The following is a 15,919-nucleotide window of genomic DNA, read 5'->3' as shown; positions in this document are numbered from 1 at the left end:
AGGTCTGGCTGTCTGGTATCTCCTTTGAAGTCATGCACTCTGGTCCCATCATATAATCAAACATATAAGGGGTCAGGAAGGGAGATGCCCCACCTGGTGGGATCAGAGGGGAGGGGGGGAATGGAGTTTCCCTCCAAAGAAGCAGAGATAAGATTTAAAATGCTGGACTCAACTGTTGTTCAAGGCTGTGCCACAAGCTGACAAGAACAGCTCTGAACTTGCCTTGCTAAACTCTTTTATATAGTTTTATACCTGTATGTCATTTGTTTCTGTATTTTTATATAGTCAGCACTGTGATACCTTTTATCAAATTAAATGTTTAATTAATCAGCTCTGGTCTTTGATCTCTAAATATATGAGCTCATCTTTCTGAAGGCAGCTCTGGTGGAAACACGTTTATCTAAGGGTTAATTTGGTGACTTGCTGGGACTAGTAGTGGATACCCAGAGGTCTGGCGGCTTTAACCCTTGCACCATCACACTCTCTCTAGCGTCTTAGCTGGACCGATAGGGTGTGATCGTGACAGTATCAATAGCTGATTTTCTGAGTAAAACAAAGTTTGTCTTGTTTGGATTTTTTGGTTGTATAATCTGGTGCACGAAACGTGCAACACAATTGGGCACAAAATTCGAGAATCAGATTAGTAAATGACTTCCAATGTCTTAAAAAATATGTGCAGAGCGTGCTGCAATTTTGAAACTGCCACTAAGCCTAAAAAGGCCACGAAAGGATTACAAAAATAAAAAACACACACACACATAAAAGTGCCATTTCATTTCCCTATTTTCTCTCAGCTAACATCTGGGCCCAGCATTTTCGGTCCAAAAAAAAAACACCATGGGGGAGATTTATCAAAACCTGTTCAGAGGAAAAGTTGCCCAGTTGCCCATAGCAACCAATCAGTTCACTTCTTTCATTTTTAACAAGGCTTCTGCAAAATTAAAGAAGCGATCTGATTGGTTGCTATCGGCAACTGGACAACTTTTCCTTTGCACAGGTTTTGATAAATCTCCCCTCATGTGTTTAGCATTATTGTGTTTTAGGTTATTTTTATTAAATGTGTAATATGTAATCCCATGTATTGAACCTATCTAGGTGATCGTTGGAGTGGATCACAGGAGATCCCTTGTACAAGGAAGATTCTTAAACCAGCTCTATAACATAAGTGACAGCTGCCCGATATTTGTATAAAAGGTGTAAATGATCTCAAGTGTAAAGGTCTGCAGAAAAAACTAGACACACGCAGTTACAATTGCTTGTCACCTTTACAAAACACTATGGAAGCCATCATAAAAGGGGATACAAATAATAGCATAGAAAATCCCCTCGGCACCAATTATGTAACCTGCTGCTTATTCCATAACATTTCACACTGATATTCATTACATTGTATGTATACGAGTTAAATAAAAGATGTATGTTATATATCCAATGTGGTATTTTTATGTCCTTTAGAAAAATATTGCATGCTGAATTCATGAAAACTGCTCTGCAGGTTACTGTGCAGAACATAGGTAGCTGCATTGAAAATTGTCTCTGTTAAGTAGTCATGCCAATAGCTTTCAGAATGAAGAAACATGATGGATATAACTTTAACACCTTTTCAGTTTTCGTAATGTACATAGGCCCAAAATGTTAAACTAATTTATGATTTATTGTATTTTTTAGCACCTATTTGGATTTCCCCTTGGAGGGTGCCAAGAGCTAGCAACTATCTAGACAGAGAAAGCATGTATTAGCTTTCAGTAATGACAGCCCAATGTGCTCCTCTACCTGTACTAATCTCTTAGCAGAGATCAACGCAAGTGCAGCTAGTAATAGAGTGCATCTTCGAGCCTACTCTAGATGAGTACAACTTTACAGAATGAGGCATTCTAGAAAAAAGTAAAAGTCAAGGTCAGAAATCAGTTAACATGTATTTTAGTGTTTTAAATTGATATATCTACTCAAAACCTCATATGTGCTTTTTAAGGTAAGGAATTTTGGTTCTTCTGTACCTATAAGCTCTTGCAGGTAGAGTGACTATCCCAACAGTACCATAAGTGGCTCTGTGTTAGTGAAATATACCACCACCTGGTGGCCAGGGCATAAAGATGAGAATAAAAAGCTGTCCTTTCTGCTCTGGTATTCTTGAATTTAAACTAAAATCCCCACTGCGCTATTACTGTCTGTTCAACATATAAGTTTTATCGAAAAAATATTTATATGTCAACAGATGCTAAAAATTGATGGATATAGCATAATTCGTTTTCCATTGAATTACATTATAAAAAAAAAAAAGTGCAATTTTATTTTGTTTACATTTGAAATGTCATAATGCTTGCCAAAGGACATAATCCGTAAGTAAATATCACATATGTGACATATACAGCTTCTATAAATTATGAAAAGCACAAAAAAAAAAAACACTTTACATTATTGTTTGAGCTCTGGGAAACCTAGTGGTCCTTGAAGGAGTATTTTTTATCAGTTGCTCTATTTTTCAGTTTAGCAATACAATAATGCTAATATCAATAATGCAGCATTATTTTTTATTGTCAAAGCGTCTGACAGCAGAACATGATGGGTCTTCCACTATAAATGTGAACAAAGCCTAAGTCCACGTTTTAGTTGCTTAGTACAGACATCATTGATCTTATGTCTAATCAAATTTTTTATAGATTATAAACTTCAATTCAAAAGTATTTATTTTATTTATTCTTGTTACCTGTTTTCACAGCTTGGGGATCTAGATTCAATGCTTGAAGAGCGAGAATGTTGGTAATGATGATGGTGGGATTTTCGTGACCTACCACGTGAGCTATGAAAGAGGCAGAATAGAATTATCAGTTTCTGGACCAGTTTTCCCAAAATACCGTAATACATATAATATAACGGAAGAAAATACACTTGCACTCACCGGTCATGTGATTATCTGTATTCCGGATTGTCCGTTATGCTGGGAGATGTGTAGATGAGGGCAATCAGAGGCTAACAGCCTTTTTCGCACACAGCTACACGTCTCCCAGCATAACGGATAATCCGGAATACAGATAATCACATGACCGGTGAGTACAAGTGTATTTTCTTCTGTTATATTATTCGCTATACTAGTATATTTTTGCACTTAGCACCACGGCAGTGATATTCAATGAAGTCAGCTACGGTCACTGAACCACCAACCATTATTCCACTGCATTTAATTGACTGAATATAGAGACTGTGCGCTCCAAATTCTTTGAAATTGTACTATATATATATATATATACATTTAGCACTATACACTAAAGAGCTAGCCAACTTCAGAAGGCTCTGTTCATAGAACTGTGCGGCTATTTAAATTGATAATAATTCCAATATGATGTAACTTATGTGCCAATAGGAATCCATGCTGACATGGATAGTGCTGATAACATGACATAGGACTAGAAATGAGTATAACTCCCAAAATTTGTTTTGGGTTCCATTCCTTGATACTCAGATGTATTGGTCTCTGCCCAGTAAAAATAGAGCTGTCTACACTGATATATTTCTAAGAACGCCCATAAAGTTGCAATAAAATAATTTCTTAAGAAAACTGTGACTTCACAGGTACAACATTGCCCCAGTATGACAGGAAATGAGAGTTTAATGTGTTAAGTTACATTACAAAGTACACTCACAACCTCTTCCCTTGAAAACAAAGCTGTGTAGCTTCAATTCCATCTACTATCATATGGCAGAACCTAAGTACGACAATTTCCTGCAAACCGGGCGCCTACTGCTAAGTCAGTGACTCCTAATGTTATTACTGACAGCAATAATAATCACGGCTGCTCTTCAGAAGATAGAAAGGAAGTCCCCTGTAGTTCATGTCATCCCAATATACTTTGCAATCAGAATAGAACAGGAAAAACAGCATGTCTCCTTCTCAGTTATCTGATCTACATGAAGGAATGGAAATGGAGCAGCAATAGACAATGAGAATATTATTTCTCACTGTACTGATGATAATGTTATTTTTCTTTATTTCAGTCAGTAACACATTTGGATATGACACCCTTTCGCATTTCCATTTGAAATGTCACAATGCCTGGCAAAGGATCCATGTAATCTATAAGTTTGTGAGGAAGGTTCATCACTTGGGTGTTAAAAATGTTATTTCACTGCTAGTCTATATAGCAGAAGTATCTGCTAACCTGTACAATTTTCTGAGAATAAAAAGACAAGATCACAAGAACATATAGGGTATACGACATCATACGTAAAGGACCAATGCAATGGTTACCGTAGTTCCATAGGTTGGATCTTGTCTTGACATCCTCTTAGGTACATATGTTTATGGAGTTAAATGGAGCATTTGCCAATGAATGGTGTTTCATGACTGTGCTTTTAATAGGATGGTGCGTTGTGCATGGATTTGCATTCATTAGCATTTTAAGGTAAATGTTTTTACTTGACTAAAAGACACTGTTCCAAATGAGAAAAGGCTGAACTATGCTATATTCTGTATTAAATGCTACCCTCTAAGAGATCATGCACAAGGGCACTGTATAGCACTGCACAAACACATATGAATCCTTAGTAGCCATACAGCCTCTGTGCCTTGCCATACTGACAATGCTTCTATCCAGTGAAGCACTCCATAATTGTTTGCTTTAGGATCTGTATACAATTCTGACAGAAAAGTATTCTGTATACCAACAAACACTTGTAGGGATGCCATAATACAGCTCCATCCAACTCAGACGTTGCATGGACCAGCAGTGTGCATGAACCCTTCAACTTTTTTTTAAAGGAAAGTTTCTAAACATTTAGACCAAATTTTCCATATACTGTATATTGGCCATCTTCATCAAGAAGACATTTTATAGTGCAACGTTGGGTGGGTATCTCAAAGACACTGCTAGAAGAACACCTAAAACCAACATACTGTACATGCCTAGTAAAAAGAACAATGTTGAATGCAAAGTAAATTTATTGGGATAAAAAAAAAAATCCTGACTATTCAATTTCACTGAAACCTTGTTGAGGAGACCACTCAAAATTCCATTGAAATACTGTCTTCCAGGTGGTGGTGGTGGTGGGGGGGGGGGGGGGTCTTCTTAAAGAAACTGGACTGAAACTCTGTAGCATGAAATCTGGTCTGGATAAGTAAAGTGCCACAAAAACTACTTCCAAACAGGCAGCACTTCAGGATACAAAAAAGGTGTGTTCATTCTCCAAACATAATAAATGGCAACAGTGACAGGCTCTATATTTCAGTTTCTTATTGGAACTTTTTTCAAGCTTGAGGATACTTGCTGTAAAGTTTATCTCCACATGTTGTTAAAAACAGCCCAGTCAAAATGGCAGACCCATAACATTGTACTAAAGTGAAATAAAAAACGACAGAAAATAGAAACAGATTAAAACATAAGAACATGTTTTTATATCTGTCTCTAAACATTAATTAAAAAAAGGTAATAAAATCCCTTTAAAAAAGATAAAAGCTATAGCCTGCAATGGGAACCAACAATCTTTAGGGGTCTTCACCACATAGGTCAAAATAACAAGAAAAGGTAAATACTTACTGCTTTCTGTGTTTCCGGTCTTGCTTTCTTTTGCTTTTTGGGCTGGATAAACTAGGAAAAGGAACATTTTATTAACTGTAGTATTTGAGACATGAAAGCAGCTCATTACTTACTGGTTACTTTATAAGACAAATGTTCAAATTTAAGATTTGGCATTTCAGGTATTTGGTATATAAGCACCTCATCACAATTTAACCAGATTTCTACGCATAAGACTTTTCTTGGTTTAATACATTACTATCTTTATAAAAACGAACTTTAGACATGTAGCAGGGACATGTGTAAAAGGTTTGATCAGCAGGGTGAGACCCCCCAAAGATGATGAAAAATGGCCAGGTGAAGTGTGATTTTTTTTTTTATGATGATAGTAAAGCCTTAACACAGGACACAGAACGCAGGAAAATTGTGACTGTGCACACTTCTTATGGCTATTTATCAGATCTTAAAATTATTAGGGTAGGGTTATGCGTAACGGATCTGCAGCATATTTTATGTAGATTCACCAATGACTGACCTCTATTATGTACCTCCTGCTGTGTCTGCTCATAGCAGCAATCTGCCACTGCTACAAACAGACACAGCAACCTGCTAGTCGCCGGGCACACACAGTGCACTCACAGACATTGAGTTCGATCCCCATGCTCCCTGAGCTAGGCCAAGAGTGACTGCGATGTCTAAGTACCCGTGTGTCTGCTTGCAACAGCGGTGGATTGCTGCTATGAGCCGGCACAGAAGAAGGCACACAATATGAATTGGTCATCAGCAGATCCGCAGCATAAAGTACGCTGCAAATCCATTACATGTGACCCTAACCGTACTATTTCTCTAAATTGACAATACAGTAGCTTCCTGGTATTTTTGGTTTAAAGAATAAAGGAAACATTTTACAAACTATCAATACATTTTCTCAACCAGTCTCATTTCCTTCATTTAGTGATCTGGAATAGTGCAGGTGCCAGATGAAAAAACATTACATGCAGTGTTTTTGAAATGGGCAAAATCATGGCAGATGTTAACTATGCCGGACCGACACCAAGTCCTAATTCAGCCAATAGACAACAGATTGGACAATGGATGCAAAAGATCCAGCTTTTTGCATCCAGTGTGCCAATCCTGGACAATGGACATAATCGAATCCAGCCATTTGCTCATAGGTTTAGTGTTTGTGCTATGTTGTCACATAACAAAGATTCCAATTGGACACACAGATTGAATTTATTTCCCATAGAGCACTGTATGCAAATAAGTCTGCATACACTACGGGGTCTCTTCCTTGAGAATCAGTACCCGCCTCCCTCACCCCGGAGCCTTATAGAAGATAAATAGTGCTCATTTAGTATTATTCATTGCACATGACATCTGTTATAGTCACACATTTTTCTCGATGAATATAATGTAAGTGTCTTACAGATAGCAGAAAATCACTTACTTGTGTCGTCTCTTCTTTGATGAAGACCTAGGGAAATCAGGAACAAGCTGAATTTATGAACTTCATTTTTTAAAGATGAGACACATTACAGACAAAAGACAATCTACTAATCCCGAGCATGTCTGTGAATGAATTTGTACTGTAAAGAGACAATGAGCAGTCCTCCTTACAGTATACTGCTATCAGAGGCTATGGGTTGTGTCTTCAGAATCATTAAAGTAGTATTCCAGTGAAGTGTATTATACAGGGTGATTCAAAAAGAATGGTGCAAAAGTAAAAACCTGTAGCTGGAAGTAACATCAGTAGTAAATGGCCAGTGACTGAAACCAAACCAAAACCAGGCTGACTAGTATAGAACTACAGGTACCACAAATGTCTGCATTTACTGACAGGCAGGTGTTCAGCGATGAGGTTACTTTTCATCTCGGTGGGTTGGTCTATGGACACAATGTTAGAATTTTGGGCTCAGAAAAACCATGTGCCTTTATTGAGCACATGATGAATCGCTCTGTGCAATAAGCAGGCACAACGTTTATAGTCCGTTCTTTTTTATGGAGAATACTGTTACTGACCACTCCTACCTGGATGTGGTTAAGGAATGGCATATGCCACAGGTAGTGGAGGATCTGCCAAATATAGTCTATCGGCAGGCTTGTGCCGTGACCTAAATAAAACTATACTCAAACTCTACCGGTTGCACCAGAAACAGCAGTACACTAATGTTGCATTGGCTGCCATGATTGCCAAACCTAGCACCCTCCGACTTATTTCTTTGGGGCTGCATTAAGGACACGGCACCCCCCCAGCCGCAGGTTCTGAAATACTTCAGACAACACATCACTGAAACAGTGGCACCTGTCTGAGGATAGGCTGGCACACACCTAGACATTTGCTGTGTCTCCTATGGGAATCACTTTGAACATTTGTAGAGAAATTTGTATAAATAAAACTTGTGCTTCATGTTCATGTTGTGAATTTGTGTTATGTTTTCTTGGTTAAGAATACCAAGGCTATAAATTTGCACCATCTTTGTTTAATCTCTGGATTTATGGATGGGTTATTTTGAATATGAAAATTTGCACCATGTTTTGCCAAAGGTTTCAAGCAATATTTTTTTTACATTATCCATTAATCCTGCTATTTGTGACATGAGATATCTCAGAATCAGACTATATTTTTAAAAGCTATGGTTACTAATTTATTCATGGCAATACCATTTAGCACAACAAATTTCAGCTGCATTTTAACCACTATGAAAGATCACAAAAGGTAACATTAAAGGAGTAGTGTAGTGAAAGATAACTTATCCCCTATCCAAAGGATAGAGGATAAGTTATAGATTGCGGGGGTCCGACCGCTGGGACTCCCCGCAATCTCCTGAACGGGGCCCCGACATTCTGCTGGAAGTGGGCATGCTGACCTCCGCACGAAGCAGCTTCCTGCGAGGGTGGGAACGGCCACTTCTGGCAGACTGCCTGCGCTCCGTTCAGGATATCGTGGGGTATCCCAGCGATTGGACCCCCCCCCCCCCCTGCAATTTATAAATTATCCCCTATCCAATGAATAGGGGATAAGTAATTTTTCACTGCACTACTCCTTTAAGTATAATATAGGAAATTTATGCTGCTACATCAAGTGCTTAGCTGGATGTCTAATGAAAACAATCCCATTATTTAGCAGGGCAAAGGTTTATGCAATAATATCAGGAAGTATTACTTTACTGAGAGAGTAGTGGATGCATGAAATAGCCTTTCTGCTGACGTGGTAGCTGCAAATATAGTGAAGGAGTATAAGTATGCATGGAATAGACATAAGGCCTTCATATAACATAGGCATAGGACAAGGATTAGTATTCAGAATATTGGGCAGACTAGATGGGTCAAATGGTTCTTATCTGCTGACACACGTTTCTATGTTTCTGTCTATAAGTAAAGCAGTTCTGGCTTCAGTGGTCACAGATATTCAAAGATATATATATTTTTTTTTATTAATTGGGTTCCAGATAGTAAAACAGATTTGTACATTACTTCAGCCTTCCAGCTGCTGTATACTACAGAGTAAGTTGTGTAGTTCTTTCCAGTCTGATCACAGTGCTCTCTGCTGACACCTCTGTCCATGTCAGGAACTGTCCAGATTAATAGAGGTTTGCTACAGAGATTTGCTGGAAAATAATTCTATGTCCTCTGTATTATACAGCATCTATGGGCTTTAATTTGAGGCGGAATTCCGCAAGTGGACATTCTGCCGTGTTAATAGACTCTATTATGTCAGTAGATACACACTTTCTGTAGTATAAAGATTACTGGATGGATAGATGGCTAGTTGGATATGACATAATGGATGGCTAGATAAATAAATAACTAGAGAGATATAAAATGATGGATGGATAGATAGAAAGATTGATTGATAGATAGATAGATATTGATTGTCTCATACCTGTTCCTCTTCTGCTTCTTTGAGCTTTTCTTCTTTTTCTTTTTCACTGGGGAAGGACTGTAAGATCGTGACCTGGCGATAAAGACATACAGTAAATTACATTTTTGGCATAATAATACAGAGAAACTATGACTCTTGCTTCTTCAGATTGGATTATTTCAATTCATTATGCAGACAAAAGTAATAGGGACTTTGTTTATTGCATTTACTTGTGTATACTAGTTTACATCCTGTTGGCTGCTAGAAATTGTGCAATATTTGTGTACTGCATATAGGGGTAGACGGCAAAAAGGAAATGTGTTCTTTATACATAGATTTGGATTGGCGGGCGTCCCTTGAGGGGAATCTCCAGGCAACTGGGGTTCTCCTCCGTGGTACAGGGAGACCATGTGTCATCTGGCTCCCATATTTTAAGTGTTTTTAATTGTGTGTTATATACACTGTTTGTCATGAGATTTAATAAAGTTTATTTACTAACATGATTCCGACTCTTTTTTGTTGGGTTTTGCACCCAAATTGTGTTGCACGTTCCATACGACACAATTTGTGACCAAAAACAACAAAACCCTCCATTTTACAAGAAAAACCCGAAAAGGGGGCATGGCCACAGGAGAAAGTGGGCATGGTCCCAACAAAAGGGGCGTGTCCCCGACAATTTTGAAAAATCTCAACATATTTACTAAGGTTTCCACAGAAAATGTGGTGGATTTGAGCTGAGGAAAACCCGACAGATCAGAACAGTTGTAAAAAAAAAAGCAAAACGTCGGGAAAAGTGCAAAATGTAGGGAAACCTTAGTCAATACCTTGGGAAAATTTTTGGCGGAAATCAAAACCCACAAAGAAAACTACACTCCACTCTTAGTAAATAAACCCCAATATGTTATTTATTTTTTGGTATGCGTCTTTGTGTGCTTTTGCTACTTCTTCTTAGTATTTATTGTGCTTACTACAAAGCATTGGTAGCTCCAAAATCTCTAGTTTACTTATTGGTTGAGCCCACTAATATTTATGTGAGACAGAAAATAAAAACTCAACTTCAGTAGCTGATAATTATTTTAAGGATTAAGATTTTTTAATGGAGCCAGTTGCTAAAAAAAAGTTTTTTCCTGGAATACCCCTTTAAATAGACAGTAAAGTTGCAGATGATTTAGTACCAAGAAGTGCTGCAAATGGTGACAGCGGATAATTAAACTAATGGTTTGACGTTCCTTCATCAGGCTCATTGCTTCCACTTAATAATGGACCATAGATGCTTGCAATATACATCCTATATAAGGAATCTAGAATTCTGTCTGAAATTGATTGAATTGGGAGGTTGTTTGATTCATAAGTACAAAATATAATACATTGATCTGATATGCCTGACTGATCCTGCACATGATCTTCATAAGAATAATACATGACAAACAGATAATGCTATTTACGCTAATGACCTATATGCAGATTGAGCCTAACCTTTTTCTCCTCTTGCGATCAGACTTTTTCTTCTTCTTTTTGCTCTTTGGAGGTGGGGATGGGCTGAGTTTTTCTGCTTCTGAGAACCTGTCTCTAGAGATACAGATGGACAGATTGATAGTAAACAGAGTCATTTTAGCATCCTTGATTTATAAAATTCAGACCCTTTTTAACTAGATATAACATAAACTATAAATACACTTCTTGAAACATTGTCAAAACATCTGTATAAATAGCAGAATAATAGCTGCGGAAAGCCTACAGAGCATATGACAGTACGCCACTTCAGCAAGTCTGAGGGTGCTATCTTTTCAAGTCATTAATGCAGATCAAGAATCCACTGTAAATTCATCTTAAATAGAGCAACGGATTACTATGAAGGTGAGTACTGTGCATATGATGACATTTATGTAAGGTTAAATCACATAGAAGCCTATGGCAAATGAGCCATTAATAAATATAATGGCGGTCCATAATTATTTGGTTTAATGGATTATTTAAAAAAGATAAAACCTACTACAGTATAATATTTTTCTTTGACGTATTGTAAGTCCATAGACTTACTATGTAGGAACTATGTTTGAGATCTAAATGCCTATGCTGTTGTGACGTTTTTATATTCCACAAAATGATACATTTGACAAGATTAAATAAGGGACGCAGGCCATGTACTTAAATAAAGGGTTCAGCCAAGTGTTTCAAACAACTATATATATGGCAAAGAAGAGACAAAACACTTGAGCCTGGATGCGCACCCAAGATAATGAACAATGCAATACAAATTTATTGAATATTAAAGCGCACACGATATACATATTAAAAACATTTAAAAGTTCTATTAAAGTACGCCACAGAAAAACAAGGGTGCAAGACACTCACCGTCAATGAGCACATGTGTACAATGAACTATACAATATAAAACAGACTGATCCACTGTACATTTAATACCCAGATATAAACAATAATAAGAGACTTATTCAATAAGAGCAAATAATAAGAGCAACCCCAAAAATGACAGCATAGCCAGTGTCTTTGTTCTAACACTTAGGTAAAAGTCACCACAAGTGCCAACCTCTGCTATGTATAATAAACCCTAGAAGTGGAAGTATTGAAATACGTTACATCACCCATTCCATAAGTAAGGATAACAGTCAAAGGAGTAGAAGGGCTAAAGTCAGAAGGTGAAATAACACCACATGTGTTCCACCAAGGCCCCGCATGTTCTGTTGCTCTAGGCAACTTTCTCAGGGGTGCAGTGTGAAAAGCAGCTGAACCATAGATAAGTATGTAAATAAGACATGTCTTTGTGTTTTTCACACTACACCCCTGAGAAAGTTGCCTTAAATTATGCTTATTTTTCCCACCCATCTTTCTGCTGTTTCTCAATGCATTTCACCGACCTGCACACAAACCACATTAGATGCGGCGGAGAGAGAGGAAGGGATCACCCCCTCTCCTGTCCCAGTCTTCTAGATGCTGGAGGTGTAGGACCTGTGATGATGTCGCTATCAAGTGACCAGTAATATGTTGGGGGCGGAGCTCAGCTGTGCAGGATAGGAGAGGCGGTAGCTGAAGGACATGTGGTGATGCTGTGGAGGAGATGGGGCTGCTCAGTAGTCAGTTCCTTTCTCTCCTTCTCTGGCTACTGCTGTCTCCTTATCAGTGATATTTATTGCAGCAGTCACTAGATTTAACCCTTACACTGCCTTCCTGCTGCAAGTGTTAGCAATCTTGGGTGACTACTTCCCACACTTTTTTCTTAGGGCTTGAAAAAATACCCTTCAAACTGTAGTAAAAATATTAGTAACGGTAAGAGTGTTCATATTTTGTCCTGGCACCGAGGAACTTGTTTTCATGTGATAGTCCTTCCCCTTTTCTTATTTTTTGCATCCCTCTGCTATTAGCCCATGCTATTTGTATTTTATTTGAAAAAAAATTCAATAAAACTTTGAATGAGAAAAAACATCAGTAAGAGTGAAGCGGATTGCTCACATGGTAGTCTTAGCTGCGCACATTGAATTTCCAGTGACATGAAACTTGTAGGTCAGCAAATTACTGAATTGAATGATTTGTCAAGGAAATTTTTTTATCGATAGAATTTTCAAAAGTTTTTTTTTTTTTTTTTTTACATCTCCAAGATGGATATGTTTCATGTGATTTCAATATTACTTAAAGGGGTTATCCAGGAAAAACTTTTTTTTTAAATCAACTGGCTCCAGAAAGTTAAACAGATTTGTAAATTACTTCTATTAAAAAAAAATCTTAATTATTTCAGTACTTATGAGCTTCTGAAGTTAAGGTTGTTCTTTTCTGTCTAAGTGCTCTCTGATGACACGTGTCTCGGGAACCGCCCAGTTTAGAAGCAAATCCCCATAGCAAACCTCTTCTAAACTGTGCGGTTCCCGAGACACGTGTCATCAGAGAGCACTTAGACAGAAAAAAACAACCTTAACTTCAGAAGCTCATAAGTACTGAAAGGATTAAGATTTTTTAATAGAAGTAATTTACAAATCTGTTTAACTTTCTGGAGCCAGTTGATATATAAAATAAAGTTTTTTCCTGGATAACCCCTTTAATACATGTTTCAGTGTCAGGATATCATGTAAGAATGATCATCAAAAGGATCATTCTTTACATGTCAGCGCTCAGTCTACCTGTAATACGAAGTTTAGATGACTCATAGTGTTACTTGGAGAGATACTAATATGTTTTTTATACTTTACCTTTGGTGCTGGCGCGGGCTAAGCTCTTGCCCAAACCTTCTTCTTGTACACCCATTCTCCAGACTTCCACTTAGTGTCCCCTCTTGTCTTATGTCTTTGTTTGGAGATAATGAGCATTTGACATTGTCACTGCAAGTGAAAGCGAAAAATATGATTATTTTACTATAGAAATCTTCATTGATAAAAACAAACAAATAAACAGACAGCGGCTATTGTAGAAAGAAAGCTCAGTTTTCTTAATTGTAAATGTTTAATATCTCATGTGATGACTACTGTGTTAAGGCTGAACAAGGACAAGAAAAGAATGTACGGTAGCATAGAGCTGCGTGTTGCAACATATATTCATAATTTAACAGTTATTAAGTCACTATAATTCAAAATGGTGTAGCTCTAGGTGTTAAATGCTGTATATTGTATTCTTTCCCTTTTACTTTTTTTTTTTCCTTAGTGGGGAGGGGGAAACATCATTATGGGATATAGACATTCTACTAGCCTATATACCTTTTAAATCTGCTTTCCAAAAAGAGTGTGGAAAAAACAGATTCAACCAATAACTTCTGCGCCTTTATTCCAGCGAACGGTAGGGGCCTCAACACTTGTTATAACATCTGACTAGGTGACACTCTTACTTGTTTGTTCACCCTGGTAAGCATATGGACATTTGGACTATTCTGGCTTATCAGTAATGTCTCCACTAGATAACCAGATGAGGAGCAGTTTGTCCTTGCATTTGTAAGCCACCTGATAAGGCATAAATATGTTTGTCAGCAATCTGAACATCTATGTATATGGAAAGACCTTTCAACAAAAAGAGAATGTACAAGAAGGCCCATAATTTGAACTTCTATAAATAAACCTCATATAACTTTAAAGCTAAGACACATTTTCCCCGGAGTATTGTGACATTATGGCTCCACCCCCGTGTGACGTCATGCTCTGTCCCCTCAATGCAAGCCTAGGGGCTTGACATCTGCCATGCGTGACATCTGCCATGCCCCCTCTCATAGGCTTGCATTGAGGGGGCAGAGTGTGACGTCACACGGGGGCGGAGCCGTGACATCACAATACTCCGGCCCTGTGATCGGCAGTCATCAGACCCGGAGCGAACGTGCTCCGGGGCTGATGGTAACAGGGTGCTGCATGAAAGATCACTGGGGTCCCCAGCAATGGGACCCCCGCGATCAGGCATCTTATTCCCTATCCTTTGGATAGGGGATAAGATGTCTTAGTGCTGGAGTACCCCTTTAATAAAATACCACGTTTCGAATTTGAATAGAATTTGAACTTCTATACATAAACCTCATATAACTAAAAAGGGGTACTTCGGGGATAAGATGTCTTATCCACCCCTGTGTGACGTCACGCTCCACCCCCTCAATGCAAGCCTATGGGAGGGGGAGTGTGCCAGATGTCACGCCCCCTCCCATAGGCTTGCATTGAGGGGGCAGGACATACTGTCACACGGGGCGGGGCCATGACGTCACAATACTCCGACCCTGTGATTGGTAGTCATCAGACCTGAAGCAAACGTGCTTCAATGGCTGATGGTAACGGGTGCTGCGTGACCCCCCGCAACAACAGGACCCCTGCGATCAGGCATCTTATTTTCTATGCTTTGGATAGGGGATAAGATGTCTTAGCGCCAGAGTACCCCTTTAATAAAATACCATGCTTCCAAGCTGTACAGAACTGTATTAGAGCACCTGCAGAAGTGTCTGGACACCATCTTTCTATAGGGCACCGATTTCATACACAGACATACAAAGGTGTCACATTCCATATGAATAACAATTTGATGACCTGACATGAGAAACATTGTGAAATGCCATATTACAGAAGTATTCTCTGCTGCTAGAGAAGAACCCTTCTGTCACACTTTGCTGTGTGGGAGCCTCATACGGTCACTGCTGTGAACATGATGACTAACTTCTTGTTTTTTAATGCGACCCATTTTTACAGAAACCCATTTCTCTTTCTGTCGCTGCCTCTTCACCGTAAGATGACTTTACTTTGTTTTATAATTTCTCTCAGTATATCTGCACTTGAGGAAAAATTGCATTGAAGAGGTAATTACAATCCAAGATATTGAATGGGAGTTATTGAGACAACCAAAGGACAAAGCATTGCTGAAGAAGAAAAAAAACACTCAGTTTAAAGGTGACATATGAAAATTGTTCAGTAATACAGAAATCAGTATTACCGGAACTGTAAGAAATCTCTGTATGTGCCTTGAATTTTAGCAGCGAGCTCTGAATATGTCTCGTCGCCACTCTATTAACAGACAGCTTTCAGTCTGACACCCTCTGATGTTGTTTTCCTAAGCATCAAAACACTGAATAACAGCA

The 15,919-nt window shown here is 38.4% G+C and overlaps 1 protein-coding gene across 1 annotated transcript in view; it reads right to left on the bottom strand.

Moving 5' to 3' along the window:
• The window catches only part of SRRM4 (serine/arginine repetitive matrix 4), a 147,121-nt gene that overhangs the window by 44,800 nt on the left and 86,402 nt on the right, over positions 1-15,919 (bottom strand). The window contains exons 2-7 of the mRNA XM_056537215.1: positions 13,575-13,703; positions 10,852-10,944; positions 9,397-9,468; positions 6,961-6,987; positions 5,532-5,582; positions 2,708-2,800 (exon numbers count right to left, since the gene is read on the bottom strand). Coding sequence (XP_056393190.1) covers positions 2,708-2,800; positions 5,532-5,582; positions 6,961-6,987; positions 9,397-9,468; positions 10,852-10,944; positions 13,575-13,703 — 465 coding nt within the window. The remainder of the gene's footprint in view (positions 1-2,707; positions 2,801-5,531; positions 5,583-6,960; positions 6,988-9,396; positions 9,469-10,851; positions 10,945-13,574; positions 13,704-15,919) is intronic.

Source organism: Hyla sarda, chromosome 1 (genome assembly GCF_029499605.1).
Source record: "Hyla sarda isolate aHylSar1 chromosome 1, aHylSar1.hap1, whole genome shotgun sequence".
Lineage (NCBI taxonomy): Eukaryota > Metazoa > Chordata > Amphibia > Anura > Hylidae > Hyla > Hyla sarda.
Note: the sequence above shows the minus strand (reverse complement) of the source record. Positions and strands in the feature narration are given on the sequence as shown.